This window comes from Pyrgilauda ruficollis, unplaced genomic scaffold, assembly GCF_017590135.1.
Source record: "Pyrgilauda ruficollis isolate IOZ18807 unplaced genomic scaffold, ASM1759013v1 scaffold197, whole genome shotgun sequence".
Classification (NCBI taxonomy): domain Eukaryota; kingdom Metazoa; phylum Chordata; class Aves; order Passeriformes; family Passeridae; genus Pyrgilauda; species Pyrgilauda ruficollis.
In genome coordinates, this window is record NW_024518873.1 from 237,661 (window position 1) to 255,656 (window position 17,996).

Consider the following 17,996-nt stretch of genomic DNA (forward strand, 5'->3'; position numbering starts at 1 on the left):
TGGGTGTTTCAGCATCACACATAAAGAGAAACATAGCCAAGGAATTAAAAGAAAATCTTTGAATGGAAAGCTCCATGCTCTTTGCAATGTGAACAATACTAGCAAGCACCAGAATTTAAATTCCATGAAGTCTGAGGTACCAGACTAAGCTAGAGAACATGGTGAGGGTTAGCTAAGTTTGTTCTGAAATCAGTGCTGCTTATCAGGTGAATGTCAAATCCCCACAAATAAAAGGGAATCCCTAGCAAAGGTAAAAGACATTATTCTGGGGAAAAAAAAAAAAAAAAAAAAACCCAAAAAAAAAAACCCAAAAAAAAGCCCCCAAAACTTCATGAGATGCTCAACATTCTGCCCCTAGCAATTTTAGCCTGACTTGGAGCGAAACCCAAAGTACAGCTGGAACATAAAGTTACACATTTGGAAACTGTGAAAGCCTCGTTTGCCTCTATCAGGGCCGATCAAATTCGCAGAGCAGAGAGGGGAGGCATTGGAGCTGATGGATGGCCACACACAGAACCTCCCCAGCTGCAGCAGCCCAGTCTCCAAGGGCTCCAACATGATGAATTTAGGGACTGTTCCATTTTGTGCCCTCCACCGGATCATCAGTCCTGGGCTCTCCATCCCCTTCATCTTGTTCATCATCCACTTGCTTTAACACTGCAATTTGGCCTTCACCAGCCCTCTTGGGCTTAATACATAGAATTTAAAAGCTTTCTATTGACACAACTCCCATTTTCTTTCTCTCTGCGCTCTCAGGACTGTCAGCAGTCATTTTAGCTTGGTGCTTACTTCAGCTGGGAAGTTGACATTTCGTTTAAAAAAGCTAAAAAGGTCCAAAGTTTTAAAGTATTCCATCCTTCTTCCAATAATTGTAGCAAGCACCAATGTTTCTAGAAAGATTATGTTTGGTGACAGACTCTCTCATCTCTCTTTAACCTAACAGTTCCTTTTCCAGAAAAAAATAACCCATAATTACTCCAAGAGCAATTTATTTAATTACTGTTATGGGAGACTTCAAAGGAAATTGGTTGGATTGATATAGTGATATCACCCTGGCAACATTTGAAAAAAACATTTTGGTAGAAAATCTGCTGAATGTAAGGGAATGTTTAGTGTGGAGGAAAAAAAAGCCTAATCCTGTTCTGGTGAATCAAGCTTTCAGTATTTTTATGTGTATATTTGCACATGCATGGCATTTTTTTTAATTATAGTTTTTTTTATTTACTTCACTTCTAGAAATGTAAATTTTTCCCTTCTACTTGTCTCATATTGAGGTAATTTCATCCAAAAATTAAACTGTTCTTGATCCAGCAGTCCTATCAAATGTTAGGTTTTCCTCTTTCTTTTCCCCAAACTCATTTTGAAGGGCACTTCAGGGATTTTCATTAATGAGAAAATTGTTATTGATGTGGAAGGTGAAGCTTTACCTGACTGGACATACGTTCATTCTCACTCCAGTACTTTCATAATCTCCTGTTGGTTAGAGAAGACATTGCTGGTGCAAGGTGCAGAAATGAGGTTGGTTTTCCAGGACCTGCAGATACTCCCCACCAGACCTGGTTATTGCACTCTTAAGGCCAAGGTTTGCCCTTGGCAGCAGAGTAAGGGTGGCAAAAGGTATTTATAGCCTCAAAACCCCTAATGCACTTCCAAAATACATCTAATAAAGTTGATTCATAGATTCAGCTATGCATATCACTAATCTAATTTTTTTAATGCCCATTTTTGGCCAATTTCCCACGACAAACTCTGTGAAGTATCAGTTCAGGTATTTAAAACTTGCTTTTTCTGCATGGTAACAATGACACCAAACATCATTCCAGCTAAAGCAAGGCACTGCCATAAATCTGTCGTTGTTGCTGGTCCTGTCACAGGAACAGAAATGAAATGTTTTTCCTCTATCATCTGCAATTACAGGTCAGAAATAGTGCCAAGGCAGGTCTGGGATGTGTTTGTGGTCCATGTGATCAGTTAGAAAGATGTGATGAACAGGATTAACTCGAAATGATTTATGCTTATGAAAAATATGCTGAATCATTTGCCCTTTTTAAAAAATGGATCAGTTGAATGAAAACCAAATTTTAATTGAAAGCTGACACCAGTCTGTCTTTTTGGTGCTATTTTTTGTGCTTGTCTTTCTTGTGCTATTATTGTATTTATTTGTATGTTTAGCATCTCATTGCATGAGATGGGACCACCCAGGACCATCCTAGCACCTGTTGCTGGATTTTTGGGTTTGCAATAAAAAGTTGGGAATTATGCCTTAGTCCTTACAGCCTATGAACACTAAAAATCCATATCATTCCTCTGATTTGTGCTCAGAGCAGATCAGAAAGCCAAAAAGAAGTTGTTTTAATGAAGATGGTGTTTTCTTTGTGTTTGTGTACTTGGGTTTTTTTAGGTTAGATGAAAATATTCTATGGTGACTAATTACAGCAAGACATCTCAGAAAAGACTCATGCAAACATTGTTTCAGTTATAATCTTGTGATTTAATAGGTTGCAAATAATAATAGAAATGTGAAGATATGGTCTTTTCAGCTGTAGCCTCCCATTAGGTATTTAAACAGTGATGGTCTCCTTTATTAGTGCCACTGAGGCTGCTTTGGGAATGTGTTTGAATATTCTGAGGTTGTTATCTCATACTTTTGAGCCAAAATTGGTCTCCTCACAGACAATCTCTGCCTAAGCAAAAATTAATTATTGATTCAATTTTTCATTCAGAAATCTCAAAGTGGCTTTTATGCTCTTTATGGAAGAAATCTGCACTAAACTGGAACAGTTAAGCAAGCTATCAAAAGAAGAACCTTACTCGGGCATGGCTAAAGGATCTGAGCTCTTCCTTCCACAGCTCCAAGAAAGCTGGGGAAAGGAGAAGGCTTTTGATTGGTAATTTCGCTCTCACCTTTCTCTTTTTAGCAAATGTATTTGTAAAGGGAACTCTCAGTAATTCCCTAACTTGTCGAGTTTTATAAAGATAAATGTTCCAGGGCCTGTAATGTGAACCTTTCTAAACGAGTCACCATGGGGAAGTCTTTCATCAGGAACTTTCCTGCGTCAGGGAGACCAAACTGAAGGGGCCAAGGGGATTGAGGAGTCCGGTAGGATTAAATTCAAAGTGGAAGAATGTTTTGTAGAGGAACACACTGGCCACACAAAGACCACCCAGGATGCTTTAGTAGTCTGGCTTTTGGGCAGCACTGCTGAAGCTGCCTCTGGAAATGAAGCTGTAAGTGCAGAACCACAGACTGAATTTAGATTTCTGCTCCTGAGGGGGCAGCCAGCCCTTCAGCAAGAGGCTATGGATCTGAGCAGAAATGGATTGCTGGCTGGAATCCTGTCTGCCTTGCTTTGGGAGCTCAATAGACCTGCCTGCAATCATTAGTTTTTGATAGGTTTTCACCCTTTAATCTTGACTTTCTCTCTCATTTCTGGCACAAACCAAAGAGACTATCAGTCACAGCACAAATGTTATTCAGATATGCATACATATCAATTCTTAGGGGGAAAAATATTCAGGGTTGGCTTAGCATGTAAATACAGCATTAGTAGTTGCAAGTAAGTTGACTTTAGTTGTCATCTGTGTCCTCCTCAGGCTGTCATTGATAGCCACTTACATAATAACAATATGACTGAGACTGGCATGGGCTTGGCTGCAGCCTCGCTGGCCTTGGAGCATCCAGGGAATTATGAGAATTCTAGTTTGTCTGAGAAGCACAAGAACACAATTACTATTTAAAATAAACTCTACCAAAAGCTTAGTCATTACTTGAAATGACTCTATCAATCACCATGTTCTTTAATAAGACTGCCTTTCTTATGCTGGTTGTGTTCCTGTAGAGTTTATGCTTAAAACCAGACAGCCTCTGTCACATTTATCTTAAGTGGATCTCCCCAGGGCAGCAAGTAAATGTAAAACTCTGTTTACAGCCATTTTTCATTTCCCAAGCCTTTTAATATCACTCTCAGGCTTATTTCTGTGTCATTCACTCCATAATGTACTAAGTTGTCTTCCTGCTTTCCCCTGCTTTATATGAGGTACAGCGAGAGGCAATCTCACCCTTCCCCAACGAGCACAAATTAAATCAAAGCTTGGGGAAAATGCCCTCCTTCCATGATGAATTTAGAGGTGGATGCTGACAGATAGCACATCACACTGTTCAGGGGGTTATTTCTCTTCCTCTTCCCTGCACAATGACTTCTGTTTTCAAAGGGCCATCATTTGGCTTTGTCTATGATTTTGTAATGCTGAGTCTCAATGCTGCTACAGGAAAATGTGGCTACATTTCAAAAACTCTTCTTTGGAGCAGCTGGGGATTATTGGCTTTAAACATCTCAGTAATCCAATACAGTGCTATAAAACATAATTTAAAATTACAAAGGATTAAGATTTCCTTTCATAGGATTCTACAAAACACAGAACAGGATTCTACAAAATTTGCTTAGCATTTTTGAAGCGACTTCTATTGTCAAGATGCAAATCACCAGTTCTGTAAAGATTTCACTTCTGTATCTAGTACATACAAATCTTGCCATGACCTAGAATTCCTCTGTGGTGGAATACCTCTAGAATCTGTTTGCTCACCAAATATAAAGTTATATATAAAGTTATATATAAATTTATATATACACTTATCTGTGTAGAACTGCAGCATTAAATTCTAATCCTTTACATTGCAGTGTAAAGTCCTCCCATGGAAAACACAGAACATGAACAGGGGGAGGGTGAGGTTCTCATTATTCAGTGCAATAACTAAGAGAATTTTTTTCCCCCAAGTATCTTTAAATATGAAGAATTTCCTTTTCTGGACTAAATACTTTTGTCTCATAAGACTAATTATGTTTTGTGAATGGCACAGAAAACTTTATATTAATTTGCATTCAGTTGAGGGGTTTTTGCTGTTCTCTCCAGTGAGGCCTGGAATATGCTCCAGCAAGAGGGACCCAGAGCTGCAGAGGGGCTCACAGGGAGTTATTGCCTGCTGGTCTGCTTTGGAATCACACACTGGGAAAAATTAAATTTACCAGCTACAAATACAGCAGGAATGTATAGAGATCAGAGCTCTTGTTATCTAAACAAAACATTTTACATGAGACCAGTGCACATTGGCTTTTATTAAAAAATTCTGGGATGGTTTCAGCTGAAAGGGACTTTAAATCCCATCCAGTGCCCCCCTGCCATGGCAGGGACACCTTGCACTGTCCCAGGCTGCTCCAGCCCCAGTGTCCAACCTGGCCTTGGGCACTGCCAGGGATCCAGGGGCAGCCACAGCTGCTCTGGGCACCCTGTGCCAGGGCCTGCCCACCCTGCCAGGGAACAGGATTTTTTCCCCTAATATCTGCCCTAAATCTTCCCTCTATCAGTTGTCCTGTCATTCCATGCTCCTGGTGCCTGATTCCCAGCACACACAGATATACAAGACCAGACCCTGGGACTGCTCACAGGCATGGAGTCAGTTTGACACAGAGGGAGTCCTTCAATTTTTAATTCTCCTATTTCACACGTGATGAGTGAGGCCCATGGTGCTGGCACTGAGAGGGAACTGTGCTGGTGCTGTGTCCCAGTGCTGCCCTGGGAGAAGGGGTTCATTTGAGGAAGCAAAACTCCAGTTCTCAATGGGATGATTTCCTGACTGGAAAGCCCTAAACTGCTGGGGTACAGCTGAAAGCTGGTGTTGTCTCATCTCCCAGTTCAGCTATCCTTTTAAAGGAGGCCTTACAAATTTTGACACAGCAGTGTTGCACCTCCCTTAATTCTGCTTAAGGGTAAATTCCGCCTGGTTTCTAGTTGCAGTGGAAAAATGCAATAATCCTCATTTGAGTCTTGACCAGATTTAGTACACCTAGAATTTTAAATTTCAGCTGTTTTGAGAACTAAAGGGTTTATCTGAAGAACTGGCTTTGCCATATGTGTCATGCAACTGAAGGTACTGCAAAGCAGATCTTGATATCAAAACGTTATTTTGTGTAAATAAAATAAGAGGCCCTCTTTTGCACAAGTTTGTCATGAAGTCCAAGCTAAAAACTATTCAAAGATTGGTCTGATAATGCAGATCAGTTTAAAATCAAAAATTAATGGAGATAATTATGTTAAATGTGCAAGGTACTGATTCCTGGTGGTTTTTCTTGTTCCACAAACAATAAGGAATAGGCTATCAATTTACTTTATTATGTCATTTTCTTGAAATGACTCAAGGAAGAGAACAACATTTTGTTAAAGAGGAAAAAAATCAAATTAAATGTTAAATGTGAGAGACTGACTGATTAGGGCTGAATACCTTTCTGCAACAGTAACTTTTATCCTTCAAAAATCTTTTCTTATTAATATGCACCAAATTTCTTGAAAATTGGTAGGCACCAAGGGCTTGCATGGAGCAGTCTGCAGGAGGATAAAGACCTGTGGCAGGCTGAACCCCTCCCACACTCATCCATGCACAGCAGGAATGAAACCCTTGTGCACAGAACTCTTCCACATCCCTCACCTCGTGTGTTTTGTTAAAAACTCCCAAAGTCACCTTTGCGATATGCCCTAAAGATTAATCAGTGTGACTCGACTGATTATTGGATGTGGAGATGTGCTCCCCACCTGCTTTCCATGGGAGCTGCTCCCTTTCCAAGAGCCCAGGGAAATTGCAGTGTCCAGGGCAGGGACACGCTCCATGCAGGGCACTGAGGTTCAACCGTGCACTGGGAGCCCTGGGGCTGCTCAGAACGGCCCCAGTGCCACAGGCAGGAATCTGTCCAGCTTCTGGGGAGCCTTGCAGCACCTCATCCCATGGGGAGAGGGACACCACCTGTGCACTGCAGGCCCCTCCCTGCCTCCCAGGGCTCCTCCAGATGAGCCCCACCTCTCTGCCCAAAACTCAGGCACTCTCAGCTCCAGAACTAATATGATCCAATATTTATTCTGTCATTAAAAAGCTATTCATTTCCTTGTCTCATGATAAAATTATGGTAGAATAAATCCTTCATCATTTCAGCTAATTCTAATTACAGCTAAAATCTCATTTAGACTGGGAGTTTGCTATATTTACTTGATACTTTTGCAAAACATTTCAGAACATAATCATCCATTATTATATTGCAACACTGTGATCTTGGCTGCCTTCTGCCAAGTGTATTCCTGAGAACAATTGCTATTTTAATGCATCATCCAGAAGTTATGGCCTAGAAAAATCAGAAAAAATTGTTTAGTCTGTTATAATTTGGCATATGGTCATTTAATAGCACACAGGAAATCATCATGAACGCTGGGGATTATTGTTGCTATAAAAATAATGAAAGGAATTTAAAGTTGGCTAGACTTCACTTCCGCCACTGCTCTTGTCATTGAAATATCTCCGCTGCCTCTTCGTTTTTCACTGTTGATATCTTGGAGCAATCATTCAGATCTGTGTGAAGCTGTGTGGAGCACATTGACTTTGCAGAGTGGCTGCTTGCAATATGGTTTCCACGTGGACATGGATATATTATTTTTCAGGTGTTGTGTTCTTGATTGAATTCTTAAATGAACAGCATATTTCCATTAGGAATCTTGATGGGTGTTATTTTCTAACAGTCAAAGATCAGACTTTTCTTATGTTAAAACTGAAACTGGTGAGGTTTGCATTAGCAACTACAAGCACACAGCACAGCCATGCTGTCTGTGCAGCTAGAAATGCCCAGCAGGCCTGTTCTCACAATTGTTTAGGGACACATTTTATTTCCATGCAGACATTTTGGTATACACCTCCCCATGCTGGTTGTTTTTCAGAGTGTGGACTAGACTTTTAAAATATTTCTCTGTCTCACATGCATCCAATGATATTCAGGGATTTCACTGCCCTCATGTGCATTGCTACTGAGATCAGACCTTGTGTGGTGGCTGACTAACTCTTGCTCACCCTTTACCTCTGATAACACTGTTATTCAATACCAAAATTGCAAACATTGGTTTGTATACAGTTAAAAAATATTAATGGAATTCATGCTTTTGAGTACAAGTCCATCTTGGTTCAGCCAGAGCAGTCTGAGACTTCCTCCCCTGGGGCAGCTCCGAGCTCTGCTCTGGGCCAGGGACAGCACCCGTCTATGAAGCTTGGGATCCACTGTGCTCAAGGAAGTGGGAAACAGCTTTTATTACAGATTTGTTAGGAAAATTTGTGATTTCAAAATGATATCTTGTGCAGTTCTCAACAGTAATGTACAAAAAAAATCAGGATGTTTGTTGATTAACCTCAGCCTGCAATTAAGCACCACACAGGCACTGCTCTCCTGGGATGGGGCAGAGATTTGGGAGAGTAAAAGTGAGAACACTCATGAGTTGAGATAAAGACACTTTAATAGGACAGAAAAGGAAGGAAATCGTGATAACATCAAAGAAAGAATTTGAATATACAGAGCAAGTGATGCATGCTGCAGTTGCTCACCACTCACAGACTTCTGCCCAGCCAGCTCCTAAGAGACACCTGGCCAGCTGCCCCCAGTTCACGTGTTGAGCACAGTGGAATGGTCTGGTGAGGTGCGGAGGATCAGGAATGGGACATCATGCCATGATCAATATGATCTAGTGAATCCAAATTTATTACCTCCAAAAGGCTATATTTATAATAAGTTTCTACTGCTCACGTGTCTCTAGTTAATACATGAATGGTTAATCCTAGCTGTTCACGCGTCTAAATTAGAATCCTCATTGGATAGTCTGATTTTTCATGCGCTTTACTGTGGTCATCTGGCCCACCCTTTGCTTCTTTTTTCTCACTTTCTGAAACTTTCTGACAAACTTGCTGAGTCTTGATGGCTTGTCTTATATCTTTTTCAAGGATATACCGACCCCTTTTCTGAATATGTCCATTATTGATTGTCCATTATCCATTGTTACCAGCAGGCTGGATTGTGCTGAATATGCCCATTGTTTTGCAAAATCTCCTCAACCTGCAAAAAATCCTCAACAGTCTGGAATATCCCTCTGGCCAGGCTGGGTCACTTATCCCAGCTGTGTCCACTCCCTGCTCTTGGTGCGTCCCATGCAGCCTGCTGAAAGCTGGAATGTCCTTGACTCAGTGTAGAGCACTGCTCAGCACCAACTCCAACTTCAGTGTGTTATCAGCATCATTCTCCTCCTAAATTCAAAACACACCACTGGAGCAGCTACCAGGAGGAAGGTTAACTGTATCCCAGCTAAAAGCAGCGGTGTTGCAGTTTGGTCAACCTCCCACTGCGACTGGCTTTGCTGCAGTTGAGGATAATAAACCTATGGGCAGAGTTACCCAAAGGCCTCAAAGACTGTGACTTTTAAAAAAGGCTGCAACCATTCATGGCAAATCAGTCTGAAAAATACGTGCAATGCCTGAATCAAAGTGCTGCACACAGAACTTTCAGACAATCACTGGAGCAGCAGCCCAGCAGCTGCAACAATTGCCCTCCTCACATCTGTATTCCAGAGTCTCAGGATTATGAGGTATTTTTCCCCAAGAGAAAAAGGAATTGCTTTATAAATTGTTTAGCTGTTTTCTGCTTGAAGTAGAAGGAAACTGTAGGATTTCAGCGGCTGAGTTAATGTTGAAATGTTTGAAATGTTTTAAGTAGATTGTTTGAAAAATAAAGGAAGGAAAAAAGAGATCTGGGTTGGCTTGTGTTTTTTTTTGGGTTTTTTTTTGGGTTGTTTTTTTTTTTTTTTTTTTTTTTTGGTAAAAACTACTGCTTCTTTTTTTAATGAAGTTTATTTTAGCTTTAACTTAAGAGCATCTTGTGCACCTTGTCTTTTAGAATACAAGCAGTTTATGAAAATCCAGACTGTAGCTGGTTTGAATGTAAGTAATTTCACAGCCTTCAGTGGGAGCCTGTTGATTTATGCTGTTTTAGGTTTTCTGAGGATAGGAGTCAGAGGTTTTAGTGCTGCAGTGAACACGATGTGAGTGAGCAGAGCATGAGCTCCAGGAGGGGAGAAGGGGCATGAGGAGGCCAGGGACACGTTATTGCAGCTCGAGCTTTCCTGGCAGCCTGTCTTACCTGGGGGTCACTGCCTACAGAGCCAGCTTGGAACTGCTGCTAGCACAGAGCCCTTTGCCTTTATAACCCAAAACAGAAGGAATCGCTACAAACAACCTGAGGGACTTGTTTTTAGCCCAAGAGGGACCTAGCCCAGCCAGAACACCCCTGCCCTGGGCTGAGCCCAGCGTGGGCAGCAGGGGAGGGGATTCTGCCCCTCTGCCCCTCAGGTGAGAGCCCACCTGCAGAGCTGCCCCAGCCCTGGGACCAGCACAGCCAGGACCTGGAGCTGCTGCAGAGAGCCCAGAGGAGGCACCAGGATGAGCAGAGGGATGGAGCAGCTCTGCTGGGAGGAAAGGCTGGCACAGCTGGGATTGTTCAGCCGGGACAGGAGAAGCTTTGGGCTGAGCTCAGGGTGGCCCTGCAGAGCCTGAAGGAGCTGCAGGAAAGATGGAGAGAGACAATTGCCAAGGGCTGCAGGGACAGGACACAGGGAATGGCTCCCAGTGCCAGAGGGCAGGGCTGGACGGGATCTTGGGAATTAGGAATTGCTCCCTGGCAGGGTGGGCAGGCCCTGGCACAGGGTGCCCAGAGCAGCTGTAGCTGCCCCTGGATCCCTGGCAGAGCCCAAGGCCAGGTTGGACACTGGGGCTGGGAGCAGCCTGGGACAGTGCAAGGTGTCCCTGCCATGGCAGGGGTGGCACTGGATGGGATTTAAGGTCCATTCCAGCCCAAACCATGCTGAAATTCTGGGATTCTCTGAAATGGTGGATGACAGAGAATAGTTTTCTTTAGCTTGAAGACAAGGAGCCTTACTGCTTCATCTCTGTACATGTAGAGGATTAAACTAAAGATAACAAAGAATTTTTGCTTTAAATCCTTGTTAGTAAATAAGCATGGATCTGTGATTAACATTTTGTCTCCAGCACTTCACACTTGAATAGTTGATAATAAGCAGTGTGTGTATCAGCTTGGCTCTACCATTCTGGTTAAGCAGCTTTAAAAAGTGTTTACTGGTTTACATAACAGTATTGAGGAGTTGGGGAAGAGTGGGGGGATTTGTTTACTTATCTCTGTAGCTGACATCATTCTATGATGCTAATGATGAATGACTATCAGTGAGTTTAATTTTCAAATGCACCCCAAGTCTATTAACATAAGAAGTTTATTTACAGCTTTTAGGCTGGATTTTTGGTTTTTGTTTGGGTTTTTTTTGGGTTTTTTTGTTTGTTTTTTTTTTCCACAGCAGGTTTAGAAATGCACAGCTGTCCGGGGAATATCTTCCTGTTCCATGTTTGTAGTATGTAGGTTCTATATAACATTTCAGGAACCCAATCCCCTCTAACTACTGCACATGAGTGATCCCTACAGCACAAATCCCATCCTTTTCTTTTTCCTAGGCAAAGCTGGCTGCAAAACAAATGTCCAAATTAGGTGAAATCTCAATTTTCACTCCATTTAAGCCTTTTGTTGTTTTTACCCCTCAGCAAGATGGAGACATGAAATAGAAACCCCAGACCTAATGCTCCACATTTCACACACATATATTGTGTCAAAATGGAAGCATTTTCCTGAACAAAATCATAGGGATTGTTTTCCTTTTTATGTCTTCCATGCTGCTGTGAGTTATCTGTCATGTGTCACCACATAACAATAGGAAAAATTCAAATGGAGACACCAAATCTTTTTAATAAATATGCTTGGGAAAGCCAGACTATATTTGCATCTATGTGTGAGAATGTCATTTCACTCATTGTGCTGGAGCTAGTCATTGAGGTGATTTCAGTTTTCAGTAAAATAAAACTCAAAGCTGATCTTTTTTGAGAAAATAAACTAATATATTTCATTCCTTATTCAAGAACCCCTGTCAGCCAATGTATTTTTATGTAACTGTAAAAGGAATGTGGAAGGAGAACATGACTGCTTAGGATGTGAGAAAGACAATCCCAAATGAGTGGGTTTGGGAGGAGTGAGAGGTTTGTCTGTGGCTGGTGTTACAGAATGTGCTTAACCTCAAGGTTTTGCCTATATTCACATTTTCTCTGCTGAAAATGCCATTAAGATCTCCTTACCTCACATTTAAAAATCATTCTGTTTTACAGTTGATGGGGGTACATATTTATACAATTGCCTGTATAAATATAACATCAAGATTTTTATCAGTATCTTGCAGAAGAGCAAAGTGAATCACACCAAAAACTAAACCAAGCATTTTAGGGACCTTGTAAAATTTGTTGGTGTGTAAAGATTTGATGTTGGAAACCCGAGGGATAAGTGAAAGTGGCCTTTGGCTTGAGGGCTGCTTAGTTCAGGTTTCACTGTATAATGCAATTTCTCCCTCAAATATTAAATCTAACCTGGTGTTTTAAGAAGTATTAGAAAGCAGGAGATCAATGTAATCCCGGTAATTTGACACACAGGGAAAGTAGAAATAAATAGTTAAATTGATTGTTATGCTATCAAAAATATCTGAATATATCACACTGGCAATCAGTGCTGATAGTGCCTTGATCCTCAGAGGTGCTTCCAGGGTCTAAATCCAAACTGGAGTTCCTTGGAGGTCAGCCAGCCCCTGCTCCTGCCCAGAAAAAAACAGGGGTGGTTATATTCAGCAAAAGGATGTGTTGATCATGCAAGGGTTGGTGGAATTATTGCATTCCTGATCAGTCTTGGCATCTCCCTTATATCTGGACCTCTGCCTTAGCAGCTTATATCCAAGACTTATATCTAAGCTCCAAAGAGGGATTAGGTCTAAATTAGGTATTTCTACAGTTACCTTGAATCTTGGGCTAAATATATTTGAAAAGATCATGAGAAAATATGATTCCCTATCTATCTTTCGACTTCCAGCCACTGAGTGGCCAAACCAGCCAGCCAAGAGATTCTGCAAGGTGGCAGCTGCTTGTAGCAAAACATCAAATCTGCTCATTACTCAGGACTTCATCAGCATGGATGTATTTATTTTAATCTTCTTATCTTGATATTTACCAAGGAAGTCCTAGTTTTGTTTTGCTAAATAAAAAACACTACTAGATCTTCAAAGAATTGACGATTTTTTTCAATTTTTCCTTCTTCCAGGAACTGAGTTGGGAAGCTGCGGAGCATTAAGGTGATGTGTTTAATGCGTGGTGGCATCCTATGTGCACGAGGGTTGGTCTGAAACTCCTCAGTGACCCCAGACTTTCTGACTTCCAAGGTGGAAGGGGTAGAATCTCGGATACTCCTGTGCCTACGCACTAACCAAAAATGAAGGAGGACCATTGTTTACACGCCGCTCTGCTCTGCCTGGGGGTGCTGTGCTACAGCCACGGGCTGACCACGGAGCGCCTCAGCCGCGCCCGGCCCTCGCTGCACGCGCACCACGAGAAGGGCAAGGAGGGACAAGTCCTGCACCGCTCCAAAAGAGGCTGGGTGTGGAACCAGTTCTTTGTTATAGAGGAGTACACGGGACCAGATCCTGTGCTTGTAGGAAGGGTAAGAAAAAATTCCTTTTTCAGCCATTGATTAATATTCTTAATTTTTATTATTTTTGAGGTGGTTTTGTGGGTTTTTTTTTTGTTTGGTTTTTTTTTTGGTGGGTTTTGGCCTTTTTTTTTTTTTTTTTTTTTTTCTGTTGCCTTTGTGCTGTATAAGCCGCCTCTTCATTTTCTGGTAGCTCAGTTTAGATGCTAAGGCTAAGCAAAACACTACCTAAGTCAATACAAATATTTCCATTGACCTCAGCAGTCCTTGAATGAAGGTATGCAGGCTGCTACTCAGCAAAACAGCAAAAACCACACCAACAGCTTAAGCAGAACTACGTCTCAAGAATATAATTCTCAGGTCTTTAAAAACAGCAATTCAAAATTGAATATCTAACCTGGCAGCTCAGTAAAATAGGTATCTTTTTATCCTCTCCTTTTCAAATTATCAGTAAAATTAAATATATTGATTGCCATGTATAGAGGAAGTATACATGTATATATCTGTGTACACGTGTGTATGTGCACCCATCTTGGACTGGTTTTTTATTCTGCTACTGTCTAATACTAGTAAAATATAAACAGGTAAATAAACCAGTATATTTGCGAGTTTCTAAATGAGCACCAGAATGGTGTAGACTTAACCCCAAAAGGAGGTTTAAGCGCAAAAGGAGTGGAGAAACAGGATCAATGTCAGCAAATACCACGCTGGGTATTCTGGTTTAAAATGGTGCAATTTGTAGCTGTCAATATGAAATCAATAAATCTGTAATTTGGCTCAATGTTTCCCTCATTCATCAAACTAAATTGTTCACTAGTTTTTGAATTAAGAATGTTTAGTAAGCCTTTGCTACCTCTTTTATATTAGAGAGGGTGTAATTAAAAACTAGTTGGCAATCACAGAATCCCACAGAATCACAGAATCACAGAATCTTTTAGGCTGGAAAAGCCCTCCCAGCCCATGGAGTCCCAGCTGTGCCCGATGCCCACCCTGTCCCCAGCCCAGAGCACTCAGTGCCACCTCCAGCCCTTCCTGGGACACCTGCAGGGATGGGCACTCCAAACCCCCCTGGGCAGTTCCAAGGCCTGAGCAGCCTTTCCATGGGGAAATTCCTGCTGGTGTCCACCCTGAGCCTGCCCTGGCCCAGCCTGAGGCCGTTCCCTCTGCTCCTGTCCCTGTTCCTGGGAGCACAGCCCGACCCCCGGCTGTCCCCTCCTGGCAGGAGTTGTGCGGAGCCACAAGGGCCCCCTGAGCCTCCTTTTCTCCAGGCTGAGCCCCTTCCCAGCTCCCTCAGCCCCTCCTGGGGCTCCCAGCTCTGTTCCCTTCCCTGGACATGCTCCAGCCCCTCCATGTCCTTCCTGAACGGGGAGACCCAGAACTGGACACAGCCCCGAGGTGTGTCCTCAGCAGTGTCCCCAGTAGAGGGGACAGTCACTGCCCTGGTTCTGCTGGTCACATTGCACTTGCTACAAGCCAGAGTGCCCTTGCCCTTCTTGCACACCTGGGTGCAGCTGGCCTCATTCATTTATCACAACCCATTTGTTATTTAGCACCATTTTATGTGAACCCGGTAGAACATGGTTCACTGAAGTGTACAAAATCTTTGTAAAAATTACTCCTCCTACCAACTTCATGTGAATAAAGAACCTGGTGTAAGCATCTTTTTGTGTATTTTCTTCCCTAAATCTGAAATTTTGAGTTTAGCAGAGCCCTGCATGTGGCAGGAGGCATGTCTGGGCTGGCACTGCCCTGGATGCCAGGTACCCGTGGTCACAGCATGTCCCTGAGTGTGGATTATTGCCTGATGGAAGCCACAATTGTTGAAAACTGTGAAATGGCAGCAATTCTGGATTTCTGTTTTTTATAAGCACATTCAGGAAATGTGTGCCCCCTTGTTAAGGTGTGTCTGTTTCTCCTTTTGTAGCTTCATTCAGATATTGATTCTGGAGATGGAAACATTAAATACATTCTCTCAGGTGAAGGAGCAGGAATCATTTTTGTTATTGACGACAAATCAGGGAACATCCATGCAACCAAGACACTGGATCGGGAGGAGAGAGCTCAGTACACCCTGACAGCTCAGGCTGTGGACAGGAACACAAACAGACCTTTGGAACCCCCTTCTGAATTCATTGTCAAAGTTCAAGACATAAATGACAACCCGCCCGAGTTTCTCCATGAAAACTACCATGCCAATGTGCCCGAGAGATCAAATGTAGGTGAGTACTCAGAAGGGCACTGCCCTTTGGAAGGTACTGCACTGTCAGGACATCTTGGCTTTATTTCATTCTTATTGTCAAGATTTGGGAAAGTAAAATTTACTTTTGTGTTCAGCCAGTGATTCACTTGATGTATTTAATCTGAGGCCCAAATCAAACCCTGCACAGCTCCTAACTGGGAGACATTCCTGGAACAGAACTATTTTTCCTCATAGGAAGGAGCAGAAGAGTCCCCTGGAATTTATGGAGTGTGAATCCTCTGGGGTAAACACAAAGATCATTCCTTTGGCAGAGCTGTGTTATAAAGCTGGGAAGTTACTGCCTCACCAACTATTCCATTTTCATCTCCTGTTCGAGCTTGTGTCTGTCTCAGAGATTTCTACAGGAATGATTTGTCTGAAACTTACTGAGAAAAATGTAAAGGAAAACTCTATTGTTTGGCTGTCTAACAGTAAAAGCAATATAAGGCTTAAACTACTGAGGGGAAAAACCATTACGGTGCAGGGTGACTGCTGACTTTTATATCTTCACTGGTCAGGACATTAATCCAATCACAGCTGGTGACAGATCTTTTTGGATCATACAAGTGCATTTTGTCACATAGAAATTGTCAAGTAATTTTGATTTTCATTTACCAAACATGGAAATAAAAGATTTTAAGAATAGCTCTGCTGTGTGACTGAAAGCAGCTCTGCATGGTCCTTCCAGACATGTTTGCCTCTGACTCTCCCTCCTGTGTTTGCTCTCCATTTTTAGGTACATCAGTTATTCAGGTAACAGCTTCAGATGCTGATGACCCTACCTACGGGAACAGTGCCAAATTGGTTTACAGTATCCTTGAAGGTCAGCCCTACTTCTCGGTGGAGGCTCAAACAGGTATTGTTAAACAGTTTCTTTGAGTGGCACCTCATGGCCAGAGTGCATCAAAGTGAACTGAATGTACTGACTGGCTCAGCTGCTGCTGTGTCTGAGCAAACTTCCTGCTCTGCTGGTTGGTCTCCTGGCATTTGCTGGAGCTTCTGCACCAGAAAGCTGATGCTGTTTCTGTGTGTTCTGTATGCTGTGATGATTGAAAGGCTGTTTCTGTGCTCAGCTGTAATTCTGCAGGCCTGTCCTCTGTGTGGAATATTAGGGCTGCTTTCCTCACAGCAATGCTCAGGGAAAGCAGAACCTCCACCATCACTGCTGTGTTTAATGCACTCCAAATGCAGCAGCCAGGTTTTCATTAAATCTGTGTTTGCCATCTTCCTTCGTGCCTGCAGGAATCATCCGAACTGCCCTTCCCAACATGGACAGAGAAGCCAAGGAGGAGTACCACGTGGTGATACAGGCCAAGGACATGGGAGGACACATGGGAGGCCTCTCAGGGACAACCAAAGTGACAATTACGCTTACAGATGTCAATGACAACCCACCAAAGTTCCCACAGAGTGAGTACCAACAAAATCTTCTCCCATCTCCTACCAGGACCCATGTTTGTGAAGTATCAGACATACCCAAGGCTTGAAGAGGCAATAACTGATGGATTATTGTGCCACATGTCAATAAAGAAGTTGTGGCTGGTAACATATGGAACTTTAGTGTCTGGATTATTTGTTTTGTGTTGCAAAGTGAGACATTTTTAGGCATTAAATTGCAAAGATTCCTGACCCTACGCTTCATTTTTGAAGCTACTGGGCCATGCTGTACAGCTCATATGAGCAGAGAGACATATGTATATATTCTTCAAGACTTATATTTACCATGGCAAACCAAACTAAATTTAGCACAATTACATTTTTTAGTTGTTGAAGTGTATTAATGGCGGTCAAATACAGCAATTTTTTTATACCTGAGCAATTTACTTTTCACATATAAAATTAATCAGGGCTGGCATTACCAGACTCAGCCTTCACAGCTGGGTGGAAGTACATTAATGGGCCCACACATCTGTTCTGCAGCTCATCTCGGCATGGGTTTTGGGTTTTTTGAGTGCAGTGCAGACTCACTCAAAGCTGTCTCAGCCCACCGTGTTTCTCCTCTGAGCAGCACTTCTGACCCTGACATGTCCTGGCCGTGGCCATCCCTCTAACAGCTCTTCTTCCAGTGCTGCAGTTCCCTGGCTTCTCATGCAAGAGCTGAATGCAAAAATCTGTGTCAGCATTATTTACCCTTCAAAAAGAAAAGGATTGAATCATAAAAAATCAAGTTTTATGTACCTTACAAACAAGCCTTTTCCCTCCACATCATAACCTGGGACACCAGGATACAGTATTTTGTTAACTCCATCAAATTACGGATTTTTTCTATGAATTCAACCTCCTTCACTGAATGTTTTGCAAGAACATGTTAAATTAGCAGAAATACC

At 42.3% G+C, this 17,996-nt stretch overlaps 1 protein-coding gene across 1 annotated transcript in view; it reads left to right on the forward strand.

Moving 5' to 3' along the window:
- Positions 1 to 17,996, forward strand: part of CDH11 (cadherin 11) — an 81,535-nt gene that overhangs the window by 47,765 nt on the left and 15,774 nt on the right. Inside the window, exons 3-7 of the mRNA XM_041466087.1 lie at positions 13,047 to 13,077; positions 13,165 to 13,442; positions 15,355 to 15,649; positions 16,406 to 16,525; positions 16,912 to 17,079. Coding sequence (XP_041322021.1) covers positions 13,215 to 13,442; positions 15,355 to 15,649; positions 16,406 to 16,525; positions 16,912 to 17,079 — 811 coding nt within the window. The 5' untranslated portion in view covers positions 13,047 to 13,077; positions 13,165 to 13,214. The remainder of the gene's footprint in view (positions 1 to 13,046; positions 13,078 to 13,164; positions 13,443 to 15,354; positions 15,650 to 16,405; positions 16,526 to 16,911; positions 17,080 to 17,996) is intronic.